The following is a 15,463-nucleotide window of genomic DNA, read 5'->3' on the forward strand; positions in this document are numbered from 1 at the left end:
GGGGGCAGGAGGCCCCGGGTCCGGTCCCCGACTCCCCGGCAGCACCCTGGGTTCAAAGGACTGACTGGGTCACTCACAGGGGATGGGAAAGACTGTCCCGGAGCCCCTGGAGAGCTGCCGTTGGCGAGGGGAGACAGAGACCGATCTGGAGAGGCCAGTGTGCGTTTGTGGTGCCTTCCAAAGGTCCTTCTCCCACCTGTTGCCCTTTCTGGGTTGCCTTCAAGGGCAGCATCACGTAGCACGCAGTGCAGTCGTCTAGCTCTGCGAATCCACTCGCAGGGATCAGCAAAGGCAGACCGAGCTGGTTCGTCCTTTGCCTCTGTTGCCACCATTGCCTCCAGCGCCCTCCCCCCCCCCCCCGATTTCTTCTCATCTCATCCCACCATGCCCAGGGGCTGATCAGCCACAGCTAGCCTAGCTTGTCTCCCCCCTTTCAGGCGCGGGGGGGTGTATGTCTCTCAGTCTGGGCCCTTGTAGTGCTGGGAGGAGAAGAAGAAGAGAAGAGATCGGATTTATACCCCACCCTTTACTACCCAAGGGAGTCTCAGAGCAGCTTACATTCTCCCTTCCCTCCCCCTTCCCCCAACAGACACCCCCTGTGAGGTCGGTGGGGCTAAGAGAGCTCTGACAGAAATGGCTCTTTTTCAAGGACAGCTCTGACAGAACTAGGGCTTGCCCAAGGCCATCCAGCCAGGTGCAAGTGAAGGAGGAGTGGGGAATCGGACCTGGTTCTCCCAGATTAGAAGAAGAAGAAGCGGTTGGATTCATACCCCATGGCTCTTCACTACCCAAAGGAGTCTCAGAGCGGCTTACAAACTTCTTTCCCTTCCCCTCCCCACAACAGACACCCCCTGCGAGGTAGGTGGGGCCGAGAGAGCTCTTGACAGAAACTGTTCCTTTTCAAGGACAGCTCTTGTCAGAGCTACGGCTTGCCCAAGGTCAGCCAGGTGCAAGTGGAGGAGGAGTGGGGGAATCAAACCCAGCTCTCCCAGATTAGAGTCTGCACACTTAACCACTACACCAAGAAGAAGAAGAGGTTGGATTTATATCCCTTGCCCTTCACTACCCAAAGGAGTCTCAGAGCGGCTTACAAACCCCCTCCCCCTCCCCAGAACAGACACCTCCTGTGAGGTAGGCAGGGCTGAGAGAGCTCTTGACAGAAACGGCTCTTTTTCAAGGACAGCTCTGACTTGCCCAAGGTCATCCAGCGAGGTGCAAGTGGAGGAGGAGTGGGGAATCAAACCCGGCTCTCCCAGAAGAAGAGGTTGGATACCCCTTGCCCTTCACTACCCAGAGGTGTCTCAGAGTGGCTCACAAACTCCTCTCCCTTCCCCTCCCCACAACAGACACCTCCTGTGAGGTAGGCAGGGCTGAGAGAGCTCTTGACAGAAACGGCTCTTTTTCAAGGACAGCTCTGACTTGCCCAAGGTCATCCAGCGAGGTGCAAGTGGAGGAGGAGTGGGGAATCAAACCCGGTCCTCCCAGATGAGAGTCCGCGCACCTAACCACTACCACCAAACAGGCACTGTGACTTGGGGGTGGGGTGGGGGGGCTCCAGTGCCCCGTCCACGTGTGTCCATCTGTTGAATCCCATGAATCCGGTGGGTGTGGGAGCCGCGCCTGCTCCTGTCTCCAGGGAGCCAGCTTGCCTGAGGTTCTGGTGGTCATTGCAGGTCACTCAGACGCACACCCCCCCCGTGAGGGAGGGGGCCCTCCTTTTCTCGATGTGTTCCATGTTGGAAGTGAAGGCCTTTCTTTCCCAGCCAATGAACAGTCAATGTGTCGATTAAAACTTTTGTTTAAAAACAATCTGACAGCTCCAGCTCTGACGAAATAAACGTCGTTGAATAGATGCTCAGAACACTGGCATAGCCCATAGGGACCAGTCCTATAACATGTCCCATTCATGTCATTCCTATTCTACCTAAATTGATTTTAAGGGAGGCTAAATTTCCATCTTCTCACTCAGAGCTTTGCCCCAAAAGGGGGAGGCAGATTGCCCTGAATTCCAAACCTGCGGGGTGTGACCAGCATGTGGGGATGCTATTCGGATAAGTTCTGATAAGAGCTGTCCTTGGAAAAGAGCCGTTTCTGTCAAGAGCTCTCTCAGCCCCATCGACCTCACAGGGTGTCTGTCTGTTGTGGGGAGGGGAAGGGGAAGGGGTTTGTAAGCCACTCTAAGACTCCTTTGGGTAGTGAAGGGCCATGGGGTATAAGTCCAATCTCTTCTTCTTCTTCTCTCAAGGGCAGTTCTTGAGAGAGCTCTCTCAGCCCCACCTGCCTCACTGGATGCCTGTTGTGGGGTGGGGAAGGGAAAGGAGACTGTCAGCCCCTCTGAGACACCTTTGGGTAGTGAAGGGCCATGGGGTATGAATCCCATCTCCTCTTCTTCTGTTGCATAGGCCGTCACATGACTTGACCGAGCCTTCTGACTGGTGACACAGTGCTTCTCTGAGCCTGCTCAGTTCGACACTGTTTTGACAATATATTTTTTTCTGGCATCGAATCAACTTTGTTGTATTGTTCTTTGTGCAGAGAGCCAGTTTGGCAGGAGACCAGCCTTTCATAACTCATTCTGACAATGAACAATGCATCACTTCAGTCTCCTTGTGCCGATGACGACGGAAGGAAGAGTGAGACAGGAAAGCTGATAAAATCTAGGGGCCAGATCCAGTCAAGCCTGTGTGTCTAACTCACCTGAACGGTTCCATGGAAGAATTATGGAGTTCCCATGGAACCAAGTCGGAGGTCCAGGGGCACCTTGAAGACCGGCAAAGTTTAATGCTGGGAAGCTCACACCTGGAATGAAACCTTGCTGGTCTTAAAGGTGCTGCGGGACTCAGACTTGGTGCTGCTGCTTCAGACCAGCACGGCCCTGCCCCCACCTGCAGCTCTCTGCGTGGATAGGACCCGTGATTAGTCCTTTATTACATCACATCCCCCTCCATGCTGAGAAGAGAAAGGGCTAAGCGGTATTACCCCCGTGAATGAGGCGAGGCAAACAGACGTCTAAAAATCCTAGAAGCAAAAATCAATATTGTTTCTTCCTGTATGTAGGTGATGGTTGGCAAGGACAGTTCTCTTGCTGTCGTGAGCTGCATCAGGACCCTGAATACTCTGCTGTGCCCTCGTCTGTTTCGGCTGCTGGGAAGTTTGGTGTAGTGGTTAAGTGGGGCGGTGGTTAAGTGCTGAGAGCCACTTTGGTGTCGTGGGTTAAGTGCGCGGACTCTAATCTGGGAGAACCGGGTTGGATTCCCCACTCCTCCTCCACTTGCACCTGGCTGGAAGACCTTGGGCAAGCCCTAGTTCTGATAAGAGCTGTCCTTGAAAAAGAGCCGTTTCTGTCAAGAGCTCTCTCAGCCCCGCCTACCTCACAGGGTGTCTGTTGTGGGGAGGGGAAGGGAAAGGAGTTTGTAAGCCGCACTGAGACTCCCAGTGAAGGGCGGGGTATAAATCCAGTCTCCTCCTCCTCCTCCTCCCTCGTCTGTTCCGGCTGCTGGGAAAGCAGTGTCTTAGCTGGGCTCTTCGAACTGGGCTCTTTGCCAGACGCGCGTGGGTCACGGGGTCGTCCACGAGTCTCTCGGGAACCGGGCTTGCTCCTGGCAGCTCCAGAGGACTCTTGGCAGGCTGAGCTTGTGTGCCCTCTCTGGGAAGATCTCGATTCCGCTAGGGGGTTCGATAAAGCCAGTTCAAGGGGTGGTGGGCTTGTCCAGTCTGCTATTGAGTGCATCTTTAGCAGCCCCATTTAAATGCAGTTCAGCACCTGCAAAACGGACCGCTGCAAGCAAAACCATGACAGAACTTAGTGGATTCGTATGATTGACGGGTCCCAAAAATTGCTCACTTCTTTGGAAGAATAAAATTAGTGGTGGGTCCAACAGTACTTCCAACCAGAGTAGCTGTTGTTTTAAAGCCATCCCAAGAACTGAAACTATGGATTTAAAGCCACGGCCTAGTCTGGCTCTACAGAAGCCGTGCGCTTGGCGTTGGAACATTCCACAAGAAGGGTACGAGGCAGCTCGTGGCAGAGGTTTGGTTCTCAGATGGGTTTAGTAACTCGGCTTGTATTTCCCTCAAAGCAGCTACGATGGCACCTGCCTTGGAATACTGAAGCACTGTAGCTTGAAGAACTCCCAAACTTCGAGTTTTAAGCGGAGGATGCACTTTGACTCCCCAGCATACCACTTATTTATACACTGTAAGGATAGCCGTCTTTCCAGTAGGTAATTCACAGCAAATGACTGCAAAGAAAAGCCCGTAAGAGCCATTAATCATTCTCATAACACCAGGTCCTGGGATTTCAACCTCTGTAGCCATTAAAGGATATTTGGGAGCATTTTTTGCTCCTGCTCCAAAAGAATAAATGACTGTCAGAATGTAAGATATTTGCAGGATATCACAGGAGGTTGGGTGTATTCCGTTGCTTTTATGCAATATAAATTTATCCAGTTCATCCAGACAAATGTGGCTGTGAAATACTTGCAAATGGAGCTTCAAGAGAACATATCCCTGAGTCTGAGCCCCATAACGTGCTCGCTAGCCCTGTGAGTGTACGGGAGCCCTGCATTATTAGGACATAAGAAGAGTGGCCCAGTATCCTGTCTCACACAGTGGCCAGCAATGCTCCCTCTAAGCTGTGGAGTCTTGTGAGCAACAATTCTACTTTGTGAGCTACTGGCATTAAAGTTGTGAGTGAGCAATTTGGCTCCTGCATAAATCAGTTTGCTCTGGAGCCATCCCTTCCTGAGCTGAGACAAAAATGTGTGATCCAGAAGCTTAAAAACTGCGAGCTAGCTCACACCAACTCATCTTAGAGGGAACACTGGCAGACAGCCAGTTCCTCTGGACAGCAAACAACAAGGCATCGAGGCCGAGGCCTTCCCCTGAGGTTGCTGCCTCTGACTGTGGCGGTTCCCCTTGGTCACCATGGCTAATAGCCACTGATAGACTTCTCCATGAATCTATCTAACCCCCTTTCCAAGCTGTTTATTCCTGTGGCCATCACTACATCCTCTGGCAGCAAATCCCACATTTTAATCACTCTGTGTGTCAAGTGGTATTTCCTTTTGTCTGTCCCGAACCGACTGCCCATCAGCTTCATTGGGAGCCCTTGCGTTCTAGTATTTTGGGAGAGGGAGAAAAAATTATCTTTTTCAACTCTCTCCATCCCAGGCATAATTTGATAAATCCCTCTGGTGTCCTCCCCCCCCCGCCATAGTTCATCTCTTTTTGAAACTGAAAAGTCCCAGCCGACTCTTCTTCAGCCTTTCCTCCCGGGGGGGGGGGAGTGGCTCCAGCCCCTTGGTCATCTCGGTGGCCCTCCGCTGTACATCTTCCCAGCTCCGCCGTGTCCCTCTCGAGAGAGGGTGGCCAGAACGGCACTCGGTATCCCAAATGAGGCTGCACCGGAGATCTGTCCGAGGTCATTACAGTATCGGCTGTCTTAATCTCAGTCCCCTTTCCTAATAATCCCTAGCACAGAGTTTGCCTTTTCCACTGCGGCCGCACACAGGTGTTGACACCTTCATTGAATTGTCGCGATAACCCCCAAGATCATCTCCCCTCTCATGCTCACCAGGTCCAGACCCCATTAACCTCTACTTGGTTGGGATTTTTTCTCCTAATGTCCATCGCTTTACATAAGGAGAAAAAATCATTACAACCAGGGGTCATTTCGTAGAAGTAGAGGTGCAGGCGCTCATTAGCATAACTCATTTGCATATGCCACACCTCCTGACATCACCAGAAGTATGTCAGGAGGCAACACCCACCGCTCAGGCTCCACTGGACTGTTTTGGATTGCTAGCTATTGTGGGGGGGGGACGGGGACGTTTGATTCCCCACTCCTCCACTTGCGGCTGCTAGTATGACCTTGGGTCAGTCACAAGTTCTCTCAGAGATGTTCTCTCAAGGGCAGTCCTCAAGAGAGCTCTCTCAGCCCCACCTACCTCACAGGGTGTCTGTTGTGGGGAGGGGAAGGGAAAGGAGTTTGTAAGCTGCTCTGAGACTCCTTCAGGTAGTGAAGGGCCATGGGGTCTAAATCCAATCCCTTCTTCTTCCTCTTCTCTTCTTCATTAAAACAGCATTTAAAATAGAGTATATATAAAAATATTTAAGCAAGAAAACCCACAAGATATAACAGCACAGTCAGGAAGGGGGAGGTTGGAGTGGTGGTGGAGCGGCCGTGGAGCAGTCCTCTGCACAGGAAGGGGGGCAGCCACAGCCCTCCCCCCCCCCAGCCTTCCCCTTCTGCCACTCATCGTGTTAACCCCCACCCCCCCGGGGCCAAACTCTTCCTAACTTTTGGGGAAGATACGATGCACCCAACTCTGCGCACTGCAACCTGAACCAAACAGAGCCTGACACCTCTTTGTGAACCCTAACCCCCCCCCACCCCAAGACTGGGTGTTTGTTTCGGAGGACCCTATAACCCTGTCCTTGCTACAGTTCCTGTTCTCTTTCTTTTGTTTCGTAGTTTTTCAGAAGTAGTGAACTCCTACGCTTTCCCTGGCTGATTGAAGAAGCTGTCCTTGAGATGAAATGTGACGTACCTTGGGCTCTTTGTTAAGGTCTCCTGACTAGATTTTGATAAGCCTGAATTCCGGTGATGAATTTGAAATCCAGGTGCTCCCTTCTAAAACTGTGTGACCACTGCAGGTCAGCCTAAACTGATGGGATCAATTTTCCTGTTAAGCACCTGCCTTGACTGAAGCTCAGGTGCACTCTGTACACAGCAAACTGCTTTTTTTTTTGAAGTAAATCTAGGCTAATTAATATTATAAGTCTGTTTTGATTGAAGACAAGAAGCCTCACCTCTTTGAATTTCCTCCCTCTGGCCTAGTTAGGGGATAGACATGGGGTTGTCCTCTCTGTGACCTTGAGTTCTCAGTGTGCGAAGTGCGCCTGCTGTGATTACATCGCCCGGAAGTGACGTCATTGCGCAGGGCATATTGTGTGTGTGGGGGGACACACTCTAGCGTTTGAGGAAAAACTCTATGGTAACCACAGAGTTTTTCCCCTTGAACGTTAGAGCGTCCCTCTTGCAACGTGCCCTGCACGATAACGTCACCTCCGGGTGATGCCATTGTGCTGGGCATGTTGGCGCAGACGGGGCTCTTTGGAGGTGGGGTCACCCCCCCGGGCTGGCTGTACCGTGGTGGATCAGGGCCCCCGAAAGTGGGTAGCCCCCGCCCCCATGGGAGGAATGGCAACCCTAGGTAGATTTTTTAAAGTGTTTAAAGGTTAAACAATTCCTAGCAGGCCCTTATTAGTAAAGCCTATTATTATAGCCCTAAGTAAACCATAAGCACACACAGAACACTAACCTCAACAGTGACCAACGAGACCCACCCTCCCACAAAGAAAATCAAGCTTCTGGAAATAAAAGGGAAATGCGGGGGGGGGGGGGAGAACTGCTGGGGGGAAAGGACCCAATCAGTGACCAAGGGAGGCCCCGAGATCTGGACCGAAAACCAACAACACTCCACTGAGAACTGCAAACCCGAAACACCACAAGGATTAAAACCACCGGAAGGCACCCAAGTTAACCAAAAGTTAATCAAAAAAGGCCTACTTGGCCTCAGCCCCCCCCCCAAAACCTCCAGGCCCAACCAAAGCCCACCAAAGTCCAGACTCAGTCCAACTGCAAAGTGCACCCCCCACCGAGGCCAAAGAACAAACAGCTAAATAAAAGTTAAATAAGAAAACGTTTTAACTTTAAAGAACAAGGAAAAGGCCTAGGCCAGGCAGGATGGCCTAACCCCCCCCCCCCCAAAGCCAAAGAACAAACAGTTAAACAACAGTTAAATAAGAAAACCTCTTTTTAACTCTTTAACAAGAGTAATGCTGACCACAGAACGAGGACAAGGCCTAGCTGGGCCAGGCCAGCCTCCCCACCCCACAGAAACCCACCCACCAAGCCAGAATAAGACCCAGCAATAAAAGAGAACTTCTTAAACGCTGTTGTTGTTATTCAGACCCCATAGCTGTCTTCAGTCTTCTTCTCCAGGCAGGCATCAGGCAGGAGGATTAGTCTGCGCAGTCTCCAGGCAGCAGGAGAGGAGAGTGGGGGGGGGAGGGGTCAGGCACTCACAGCAGCAGCTGCTGAAGCAAAAGGAAGCAGCCAGCCACATAATCCCCGCCCAAACGAGAGAGACCCTTGCCTTTATGCTCTCTGCCCATGCATAGAGGAGTTTCAAAAAAGAACACTCTTCTGTGATTGGCTAAAGAGCAGTGTATGTTTCCCCCTCACCAAACCCTGTTGGCTAAATTGCTAGTGCTCCCTCCCTCCCCCCCCCTTAAGCAATCCAACCTTGCAAAGCCAATGCAATTTGCAAGTGCATTGCAGTGATTGGCTGCAAACTCCCCCTAAGCCCCCTTCCCGCTCCCCTCTCTTGGCCTGGTGCAGAGCAAAGAGCGGGAAGGATTCAGAAAGGGGTAAGGCAAGTGCTTCCCTTTAAATTTTAATTCCACCCCCCCACACACCGCCACTATTCAGCATTGGCTGCTGTACCCGAATAAATGCTGAATATATTCGGCATTTATTCGAGATTCTGTGTCTGGGTCACAAATAGATGGTGTGCTTTCGTATTCGGCTGAATGAATACCTGAATAATGTCGATAAGGCATTATTTGGCTTGGGAAATACTGAGCGGCGCACACCCCTGTTCTCAGGTTGCCACCCCTGTAGCCTCAGATCATGGCAAAGGGCAGGTGAAGGAGGCCTCAGAGGGGAACAGGTAGGATCAGACAGGAGGAGGCAGCCCTTAAGATCTTCGACGTGGTCTCTGTGCTTCACACCCATGGGGATCTAGTGCGCATGCGCTGGCTCGATCGGCATTGTAGCAAGCTCTTTAAAACGGATTTTCGCGCCCAGTCCCTCAGGCATGCGTAGGAACCCCACCGCGCATGTCCAGAGGGGTGGGCGCGGACATCCCGCCGGTTCCTTTCTTACCGCCGCATTGGAAAGACCTCTTTCTTCGTCGGTCTGATCGGTTCGTGTGTTTTGGCTTTTTGCCTCACGGCTCTTTGAATTTTTCCTCAGTTCATTCCTTTTCTTCGTTTGTTCTTTCAAAAACTTTAAAAAAGCTTTATTTCCTACTCAGGGGGAGGTTGCGGTCAGGGCTTGCACGTTAAGCACGTGTGGACGGCACAGTACACATGCGTCCGTGGTGCTGAGGGCAAGATGGGGCCAGCAGGAGGCTTTGCCACAGGTGGTGTGGCCGTGGCCGTGGCTTTACTCGGGGAAAGCGGAGTCACTAATAGAATTTCTAGAAATTTCGAAGCCATAGGGAACAACTTGGGGGCAATGTTCCCTCTAAGCCGAGTGAGTGTGAGCTAGTTCACACAGTCTTTTAGCCTCCGGCTCACACATTTTTGTCTTAGTTCAGGAAGGGTGGCTCCAGAGCAAGCTAAGTTATGCAGTAGCCAAATCGCTCACTCACAACTTTAATGCCGGTAGCTCACAGAGTAGAGTTGTTGCTCACAAGGTCCCACAACGTAGAGGGAGCGTTGCTGGTGGTGGTGGTGGTGGTGGGGACAGAACGTGTGTGAGGGATCGCTTACCAAGTCTAAACTCTGTGGCTTCAGACAGAGATCGTGGAAAGTCTTGTGTTTAGCTTAGCTCTCAGTGCTGGACTGTTGGCTTCATGGTGGAACCCAACCCTTTAGAGTCCCTGGACTCTAGTCCCGCAATAACAACACACACACCCCCTCCCGGAAAGCCCTCGGGGCTTGGCCCTGTGGCGCCCTCGGGGCTCAAAGCAGGAGAGGCTGGGGGGGAGCCCGGGGGGGGGGTGGGGTGGGGGGGGGGTTGCCGGGAGACTCTTGCTCTTGCTGGGTCCCACAGGGCTCTGGTGACCGTGGGGGCAGGGGGAGGGGGGGTTCCAGTCCTCCCAGGTGGACCCCTGGGGCTGCTGTCATCCCCCCCCCTGCCCATTTTATGTCTTAGAAAGGGCATCACCCATATTCATGCTGAAAATGACCATGCAAGGGGGCTTGGAGGACATAAGAACACAAGAGAAGCCAGTGTTGGATCAGGACAGTGGCTCATCCAGTCCAACACTCTGTGTCACACAGGGGCCAGAAATACCAGGGGCCCTCAGGAGGGCCAGGAGTGGGGCCGGCCCCCTTGCAGGAAACTGCTGTTTCCTCTCTAGCAGCCCCTCCAGCGGCCTGGCCTAGGGGGCGAGGGCGGGCGGCTTCTCTCTCTAGGCTGTGCCTTTTCAGACGACTGGCTGGGCTTGTCTGGGCAAGGCCAGGGTGCGGCTGGGGCAGGGTGGGGCCCAAGGGAAGCCCTTCTTCCCTCTTTGCCCCACTCTGCGCTTTGACCCGGGCAGGGGAGGTGCAGCCCCGCCCAGTATAGGCCCTGGATCCTGATGTGCCACCTTTGCCAGCGCTTGGGAGGGAAGGCGCTCAATGCCCACCCATGATGCGCAGTGGCACCCGGGGTGGGGGGGGTGGGGAAGCCTGGCTCTGTGGAGCTGCCCCTCCCTTCCTCCCTCTCTCCTGTGGGGAGCTGTGGGGAGGCCCTGCGGGGGGGTTGGGGGGCTGACAGCCAGGGCAGTCTGGGCAACGGGGGCCCTCCCGGCAGCCTCCTCCCTGCCTCTTCCTCCGCAGGGCCCCCGGAGGAGCCGCAGCCTGACTCACAGAACCAGTCTGGGTGGCGTCCCAGCCAGCCCTGCCAGCCGCTCCCCACCTCCCGTTGGGCCCGGCAGGGAGCTCCAGAGCCCTGGTAGAAGTGGGCCTGAGAAGGGCGGGGCCTGGCGGGGCGGGGCCGGCTGCTGCCCGGGGGGGGCCCCTAGGCCTGGAATGCCCCGCCCCCTTGGGAGAGGTGTTCTCCCCCAGGGTGAAGAGCAGCCCCTCGCTTTGCTGAATCCCCCGGAAGAAGGCACGGGTTTGCAACAATTTGGTGTGGCTTTTCGGCGGATGCCCGAAAACAGCCATACAGAAGCATGCAAACTAAGCTGGCTGACCTCGGAGGGACAGAGGAGGCCCACTGGCGCCTCTTACAGGCTTGGGGACAGGCCTCTTTCCCCCGGCGGTTCTGCAGTGTTTAGCTTGCTAGAGAGGAGAGTCTTGCTCCTCTGAGGTATCTCGTGGTGGGCAAAATGGGACAGAAATCTGTGCCGGGGTGCCCCCTGTCTTCAAGGAGCTGCCCGGGGCCAAGTCCTGCCCTGCCCTTGTGGGCCCCTCCCCACCTTTTTTCTTGGGGGAGGGGAGCCTCAATATGTATTCTAAGCCACCTTGAGCAAAGAGGAAAGGCGGGAGAGAATCCAGCCGATCCAGCCCCGCTCACTCTCCGCTTCCTCTCTTTCTGCAGATTCATTTGTGAACAGCCAGGAGTGGACCCTGAGCCGGTCGGTGCCGGAGCTCAAAGTGGTGAGTAGCCCTTGCTAGAGACTCTGGACAATGGGAGGAGGCGGAGGGGTGGTGGTGGTCCCATGCTGGTGGCCAACCAGTTCCTCTGGAGGGCCAGCAACAGGGCAGAGAGGCCGAGGAGGCCTTCCCCTGGGAATCAAAGACTCACAGAATGTCAGAGTCGGAAGGGACCTTGCAGGTCATCTAGTCCAACCCCCTCTGCACTCTGCAGGAGCAGAGCCGAAAGAGAGCCCTACATACCTCCAGCATACCCAAAAGATGGTCGTCCAGCCTCCGCTTGAAAACGTCCAGCAAAGGAGCATCCACCACCTCCCAAGGCAGTCTCTTCCACTGCTCAACCACTCTGACAGTCAGGAAGTTTCTCCTGATATTTAGCCGGTATCGACTCCCTTGTAATTCCCACCCATTCGATCTAGTCTTGCAATCCGGAGCAAGAGAGAATAGATCTGCTCCATCTTCTACACGACAGCCCTTCGAATACTTGAAGACTGCAATCGTGTCCCCTCTAAGCCTTCTCTTTCCCAGGCTGAACAGACCCAACTCTTTCAGCCTTTCCTCATAAGACTTGGATTCCAACCCTCTCGCCATCCTGGTTGGCCTCTTCTGGACACGCTCGAACTTGTCAACATCTTTCCTCAAATGTGGTGCCCAAAACTGGACAGTCCTACTGTCAGTGCATCCTAAGATTGCATTCGCTTTCTTCGCAGTCACATCACACTGCAGGCTCATGTTTAGCTTGTGATCAACCAGAACACCCAGATCCCTTTCACATGTGCTGCTGTCAAGCCAAGTCTCTCCCATTCTGTATCTGTGCCTTTGATTTTTTGTAACTAAGTGTAAGACTTTGCACTTATCTCTATTGAAATTCTTGACAATTTTAAGTGTGGGTTTGTTTGTTTTTTAAATAATTTTGATTTTTTTAAAAATTCTTTGCAAAAAATGACTGATTTGTTATTCCTTGCTTGGATTTAGTGTTGGTCACATGTTTTTATCCTATTCTGTTGCTATGGCTTTTTTGCTAATGCAATAAAGATATATTTATATATAAATTCATTTTAATTGTCTCAGCCCACTGTTCCATCCTATCTAGATCATTTTGAATCCTGACTCCGTCTTCTTCAGAATTAGCCATCCCACCCAGCTTTGTGTCATCTGCATATCTAATAAGCATCCCCTCTATGTCTTCCTCCAGGTAATTTATAAAAACATTGAACAACACCGGGCCCAGGACTGAGCCCTGCGGCACTCCACTCGAGACTTCCCTCCACATAGACGCAGAGCCATTTATGAACACTTGTCGGGTACGATTTTTCAACCAACCACGAATCCATCCAACGGTTGCACCATCCAGCCCACACTTAACCAGCTTATCCTCAAGGATATCATGAGAAACTTTGTCAAATGTGTTACTAAAATCTAGATACACTATGTCCACAGCATTGCCAGAATCAACCATTTTAGTAACTCTGTCAAAAAAGGAGATACGGTTGGTCTGGCATGACTTATTCTTGATAAACCCATGCTGGCTACTGCCAATTAACTCATTCCCTTCAAGGTGCTCACAGACAGAGCATTTAATAATCTGCTCTAGAATTTTCCCAGGTATTGATGTCAAACTGACAGGCCTGTAATTTCCCAGGTCCGTCTTTTTCCCCTTCTTGAAGATTGGGACAACATTTCCTCTTTTCCAGTCTTCCGGCACAACACCAGTACTCCAGGAAATCTCAAATATTAGAGCCAGAGGCTCTGAAATAACATCTGCAATTTCTTTTAGCACCCTGGGATGCAAGCCATCCGGCCCTGGAGATTTGAAAGTATTTAAGGCAGCTAGATGCTCTCTAACCATCTCCTTACTTACTCTGGACTGGCAGTTTCTCCTTCCTTCATATGCCCTGCATTCTTCCGTTTGTATACAGCTTTCCTTACGGTTAAAGACCAACACAAAGTGAGATTTAAGTAATTCCGTTTTGTCTTCATCCCTTGTTAGGGCTTGACCGTCTTCCCCTAGCGGTGAGCTTACTCCATTCCCTGTTCTTCTTTTTGCTCCGAACATAGGCATAGAAACCTTTCTTGTTATTTTTAGCATCCCTCGCAAGCCTCAGCTCCATTTGCACTTTAGCCTTTCTGACACCATCCGTACAGATTCGAGCCTGCTTCTTGTACTCACCCTCACTAATTTGTCCCTCCTTCCATTTCCTGTACATTTCCCTTTTTAGTCTCAGCTCTTCAGAGAGTCCCTTGTTCAGCCACCTCGGCTTCATTACCTGTCTCCCACCTTTCTTTCTCACTGGGGACAGTTTGCAATTGTGCCTTAAGCACTTCATTTTTCAGCATCTCCCATCCTTCCTGTGCAGATTTCCCCCTCAACATTTCCAGCCACGGGATCCTACCTAATATTTCTCTGAGTTTTTTGAAATCAGCTTTTCTGAAGTCCAGGATACGAGTCCTACTATGTCCTGGTTTCACATCCTTCTCTATGTCAAATTCCAAGCTGACATGGTCACTATTCCCCAAGGATCCCACAACATTCACTTCATCAACCAGTTCTTCCCTGTTAGTCAGGATTAAATCTAGGATAGCAGATCCTCTGGTTCCCACCTCCACCTTCTGAGAGATGAAGTTGTCCGCAAGACTATTCAAGAATCTGCGGGATGCCCCATGTCTAGCAGAGTTTCCAGCAAATCTCCCATATCCACCACATCCTGTCTCTGTGAAAGTTTAGCAAGCTGTTATACAAATGCATCATCCAGTTCCTCCGGTTGGTTCGGACCAGTGAGGGTCCATCTAGTCCAGCATCCCATCTCACACAGGGGCTAACCAGTTCCTCTGGGGGCCAACAACAGGGCAGAGAGGCCGAGGCCTTCCCCTGAGAAGAACATCAGAAGAGCCCTGCTGGATCAGACCAGGGAGGGTCCATCCAGTCCAGCATCCCATCTCACACAGTGGCCAGCCAGTTCCTCTGGAGGGCCCACAAAAGGGCACAGAGAGCCCTGCTGGATCAGACCAGGGAGGGTCCATCTAGTCTAGCCTCCTGTCTCACACGGTGGCCAGCCAGTTCCTCTGGAGGGCCAGCAACAGGGCAGAGAGGCCGAGGCCTTCCCCTGATAAGGACACCAGAAGAGCCCTGCTGGATCAGACCAGGGAGGGTCCCTCTAGTCCAGCCTCCCGTCTCACACAGGGGCCAGCCAGTCCCTCTGGAGGGCCAACAACAGGGCAGAGAGGCCGAGGCCTTCCCCTGATAAGAGCATCAGAAGAGCCCTGCTGGGTCAGACCAGGGAGGGTCCCTCCAGTCCAGCCTCCCGCCTCACATAGTGGCCAGCCAGAAAAAAAGCCAACAACGGCAGAGAGCCCGAGGCCTTCCCCTCTGATAAGAGCATCAGAAGAGCCCTGCTGGGTCAGACCAGGGAGGGTCCCTCTAGTCCAGCCTCCCATCTCACACAGGGGCCAGCCAGTTCCTCCGGAAGGCCAACAACAGGGCAGAGAGGCCGAGGCCTTCCCCTGAGAAGAACACCAGAAGAGCCCTGCTGGGTCAGACCAGGGAGGGTCCCTCTAGTCCAGCCTCCCGTCTCACAGAGGGGCCAGCCAGTTCCCCTGGAGGGCCAATAACAGGGCATGGAGGCCGAGGCCTTCCCCTGATAAAAACACCAGAAGAGCCCTGCTGGGTCAGACCAGGGAGGGTCCATCCAGTCCAGCCTCCCGTCTCACACTGTGTCCAGCTGTTTCCTCAGGAGGGCCAGCAAGGAGCCCGAGGTGTTTCCTGCCCCTAGGCGGGGGTGGGGGGGAGGGGCTCCGATCCCAGCGCAGAGCCACCCTGGAGCCGGGAGAGGCAGGGCAGGAGCTTCCTCTGTGTGCGGCAAAGCTGCTCTGAGGCCCCTCAAGCAGGCCCACTGGGAGGGGGCCCCTCTGGAGAGCCCTTCTTTGCCCCGTTGCCTAACACTAACCCTATCCTGAGACCCCCCAGACACGAGAAGCTCTGAGCTGCACGTGCCCCAGGGCGTGCGTCAGGAGGTGGGGGCTGGGGTCGCAGTCCGTCCCTTCTTCTGGGGCAGCCCTGGAAGCTGGCCTTGTCCTCCCCCCCCCGCCA

At 53.1% G+C, this 15,463-nt stretch overlaps 1 protein-coding gene across 2 annotated transcripts in view; it reads left to right on the forward strand.

The window, feature by feature from the left end:
- The window catches only part of AGAP3 (ArfGAP with GTPase domain, ankyrin repeat and PH domain 3), a 104,896-nt gene that overhangs the window by 33,408 nt on the left and 56,025 nt on the right, over positions 1-15,463 (forward strand). For both annotated transcript variants that reach the window (XM_015408626.1, XM_015408627.1), the window contains exon 2: positions 11,321-11,379. In XM_015408626.1, coding sequence (XP_015264112.1) covers positions 11,321-11,379 — 59 coding nt within the window. The remainder of the gene's footprint in view (positions 1-11,320; positions 11,380-15,463) is intronic.

This window comes from Gekko japonicus, unplaced genomic scaffold (genome assembly GCF_001447785.1).
Source record: "Gekko japonicus isolate JY-2015 unplaced genomic scaffold, Gekko_japonicus_V1.1 scaffold1794, whole genome shotgun sequence".
NCBI lineage: Eukaryota > Metazoa > Chordata > Lepidosauria > Squamata > Gekkonidae > Gekko > Gekko japonicus.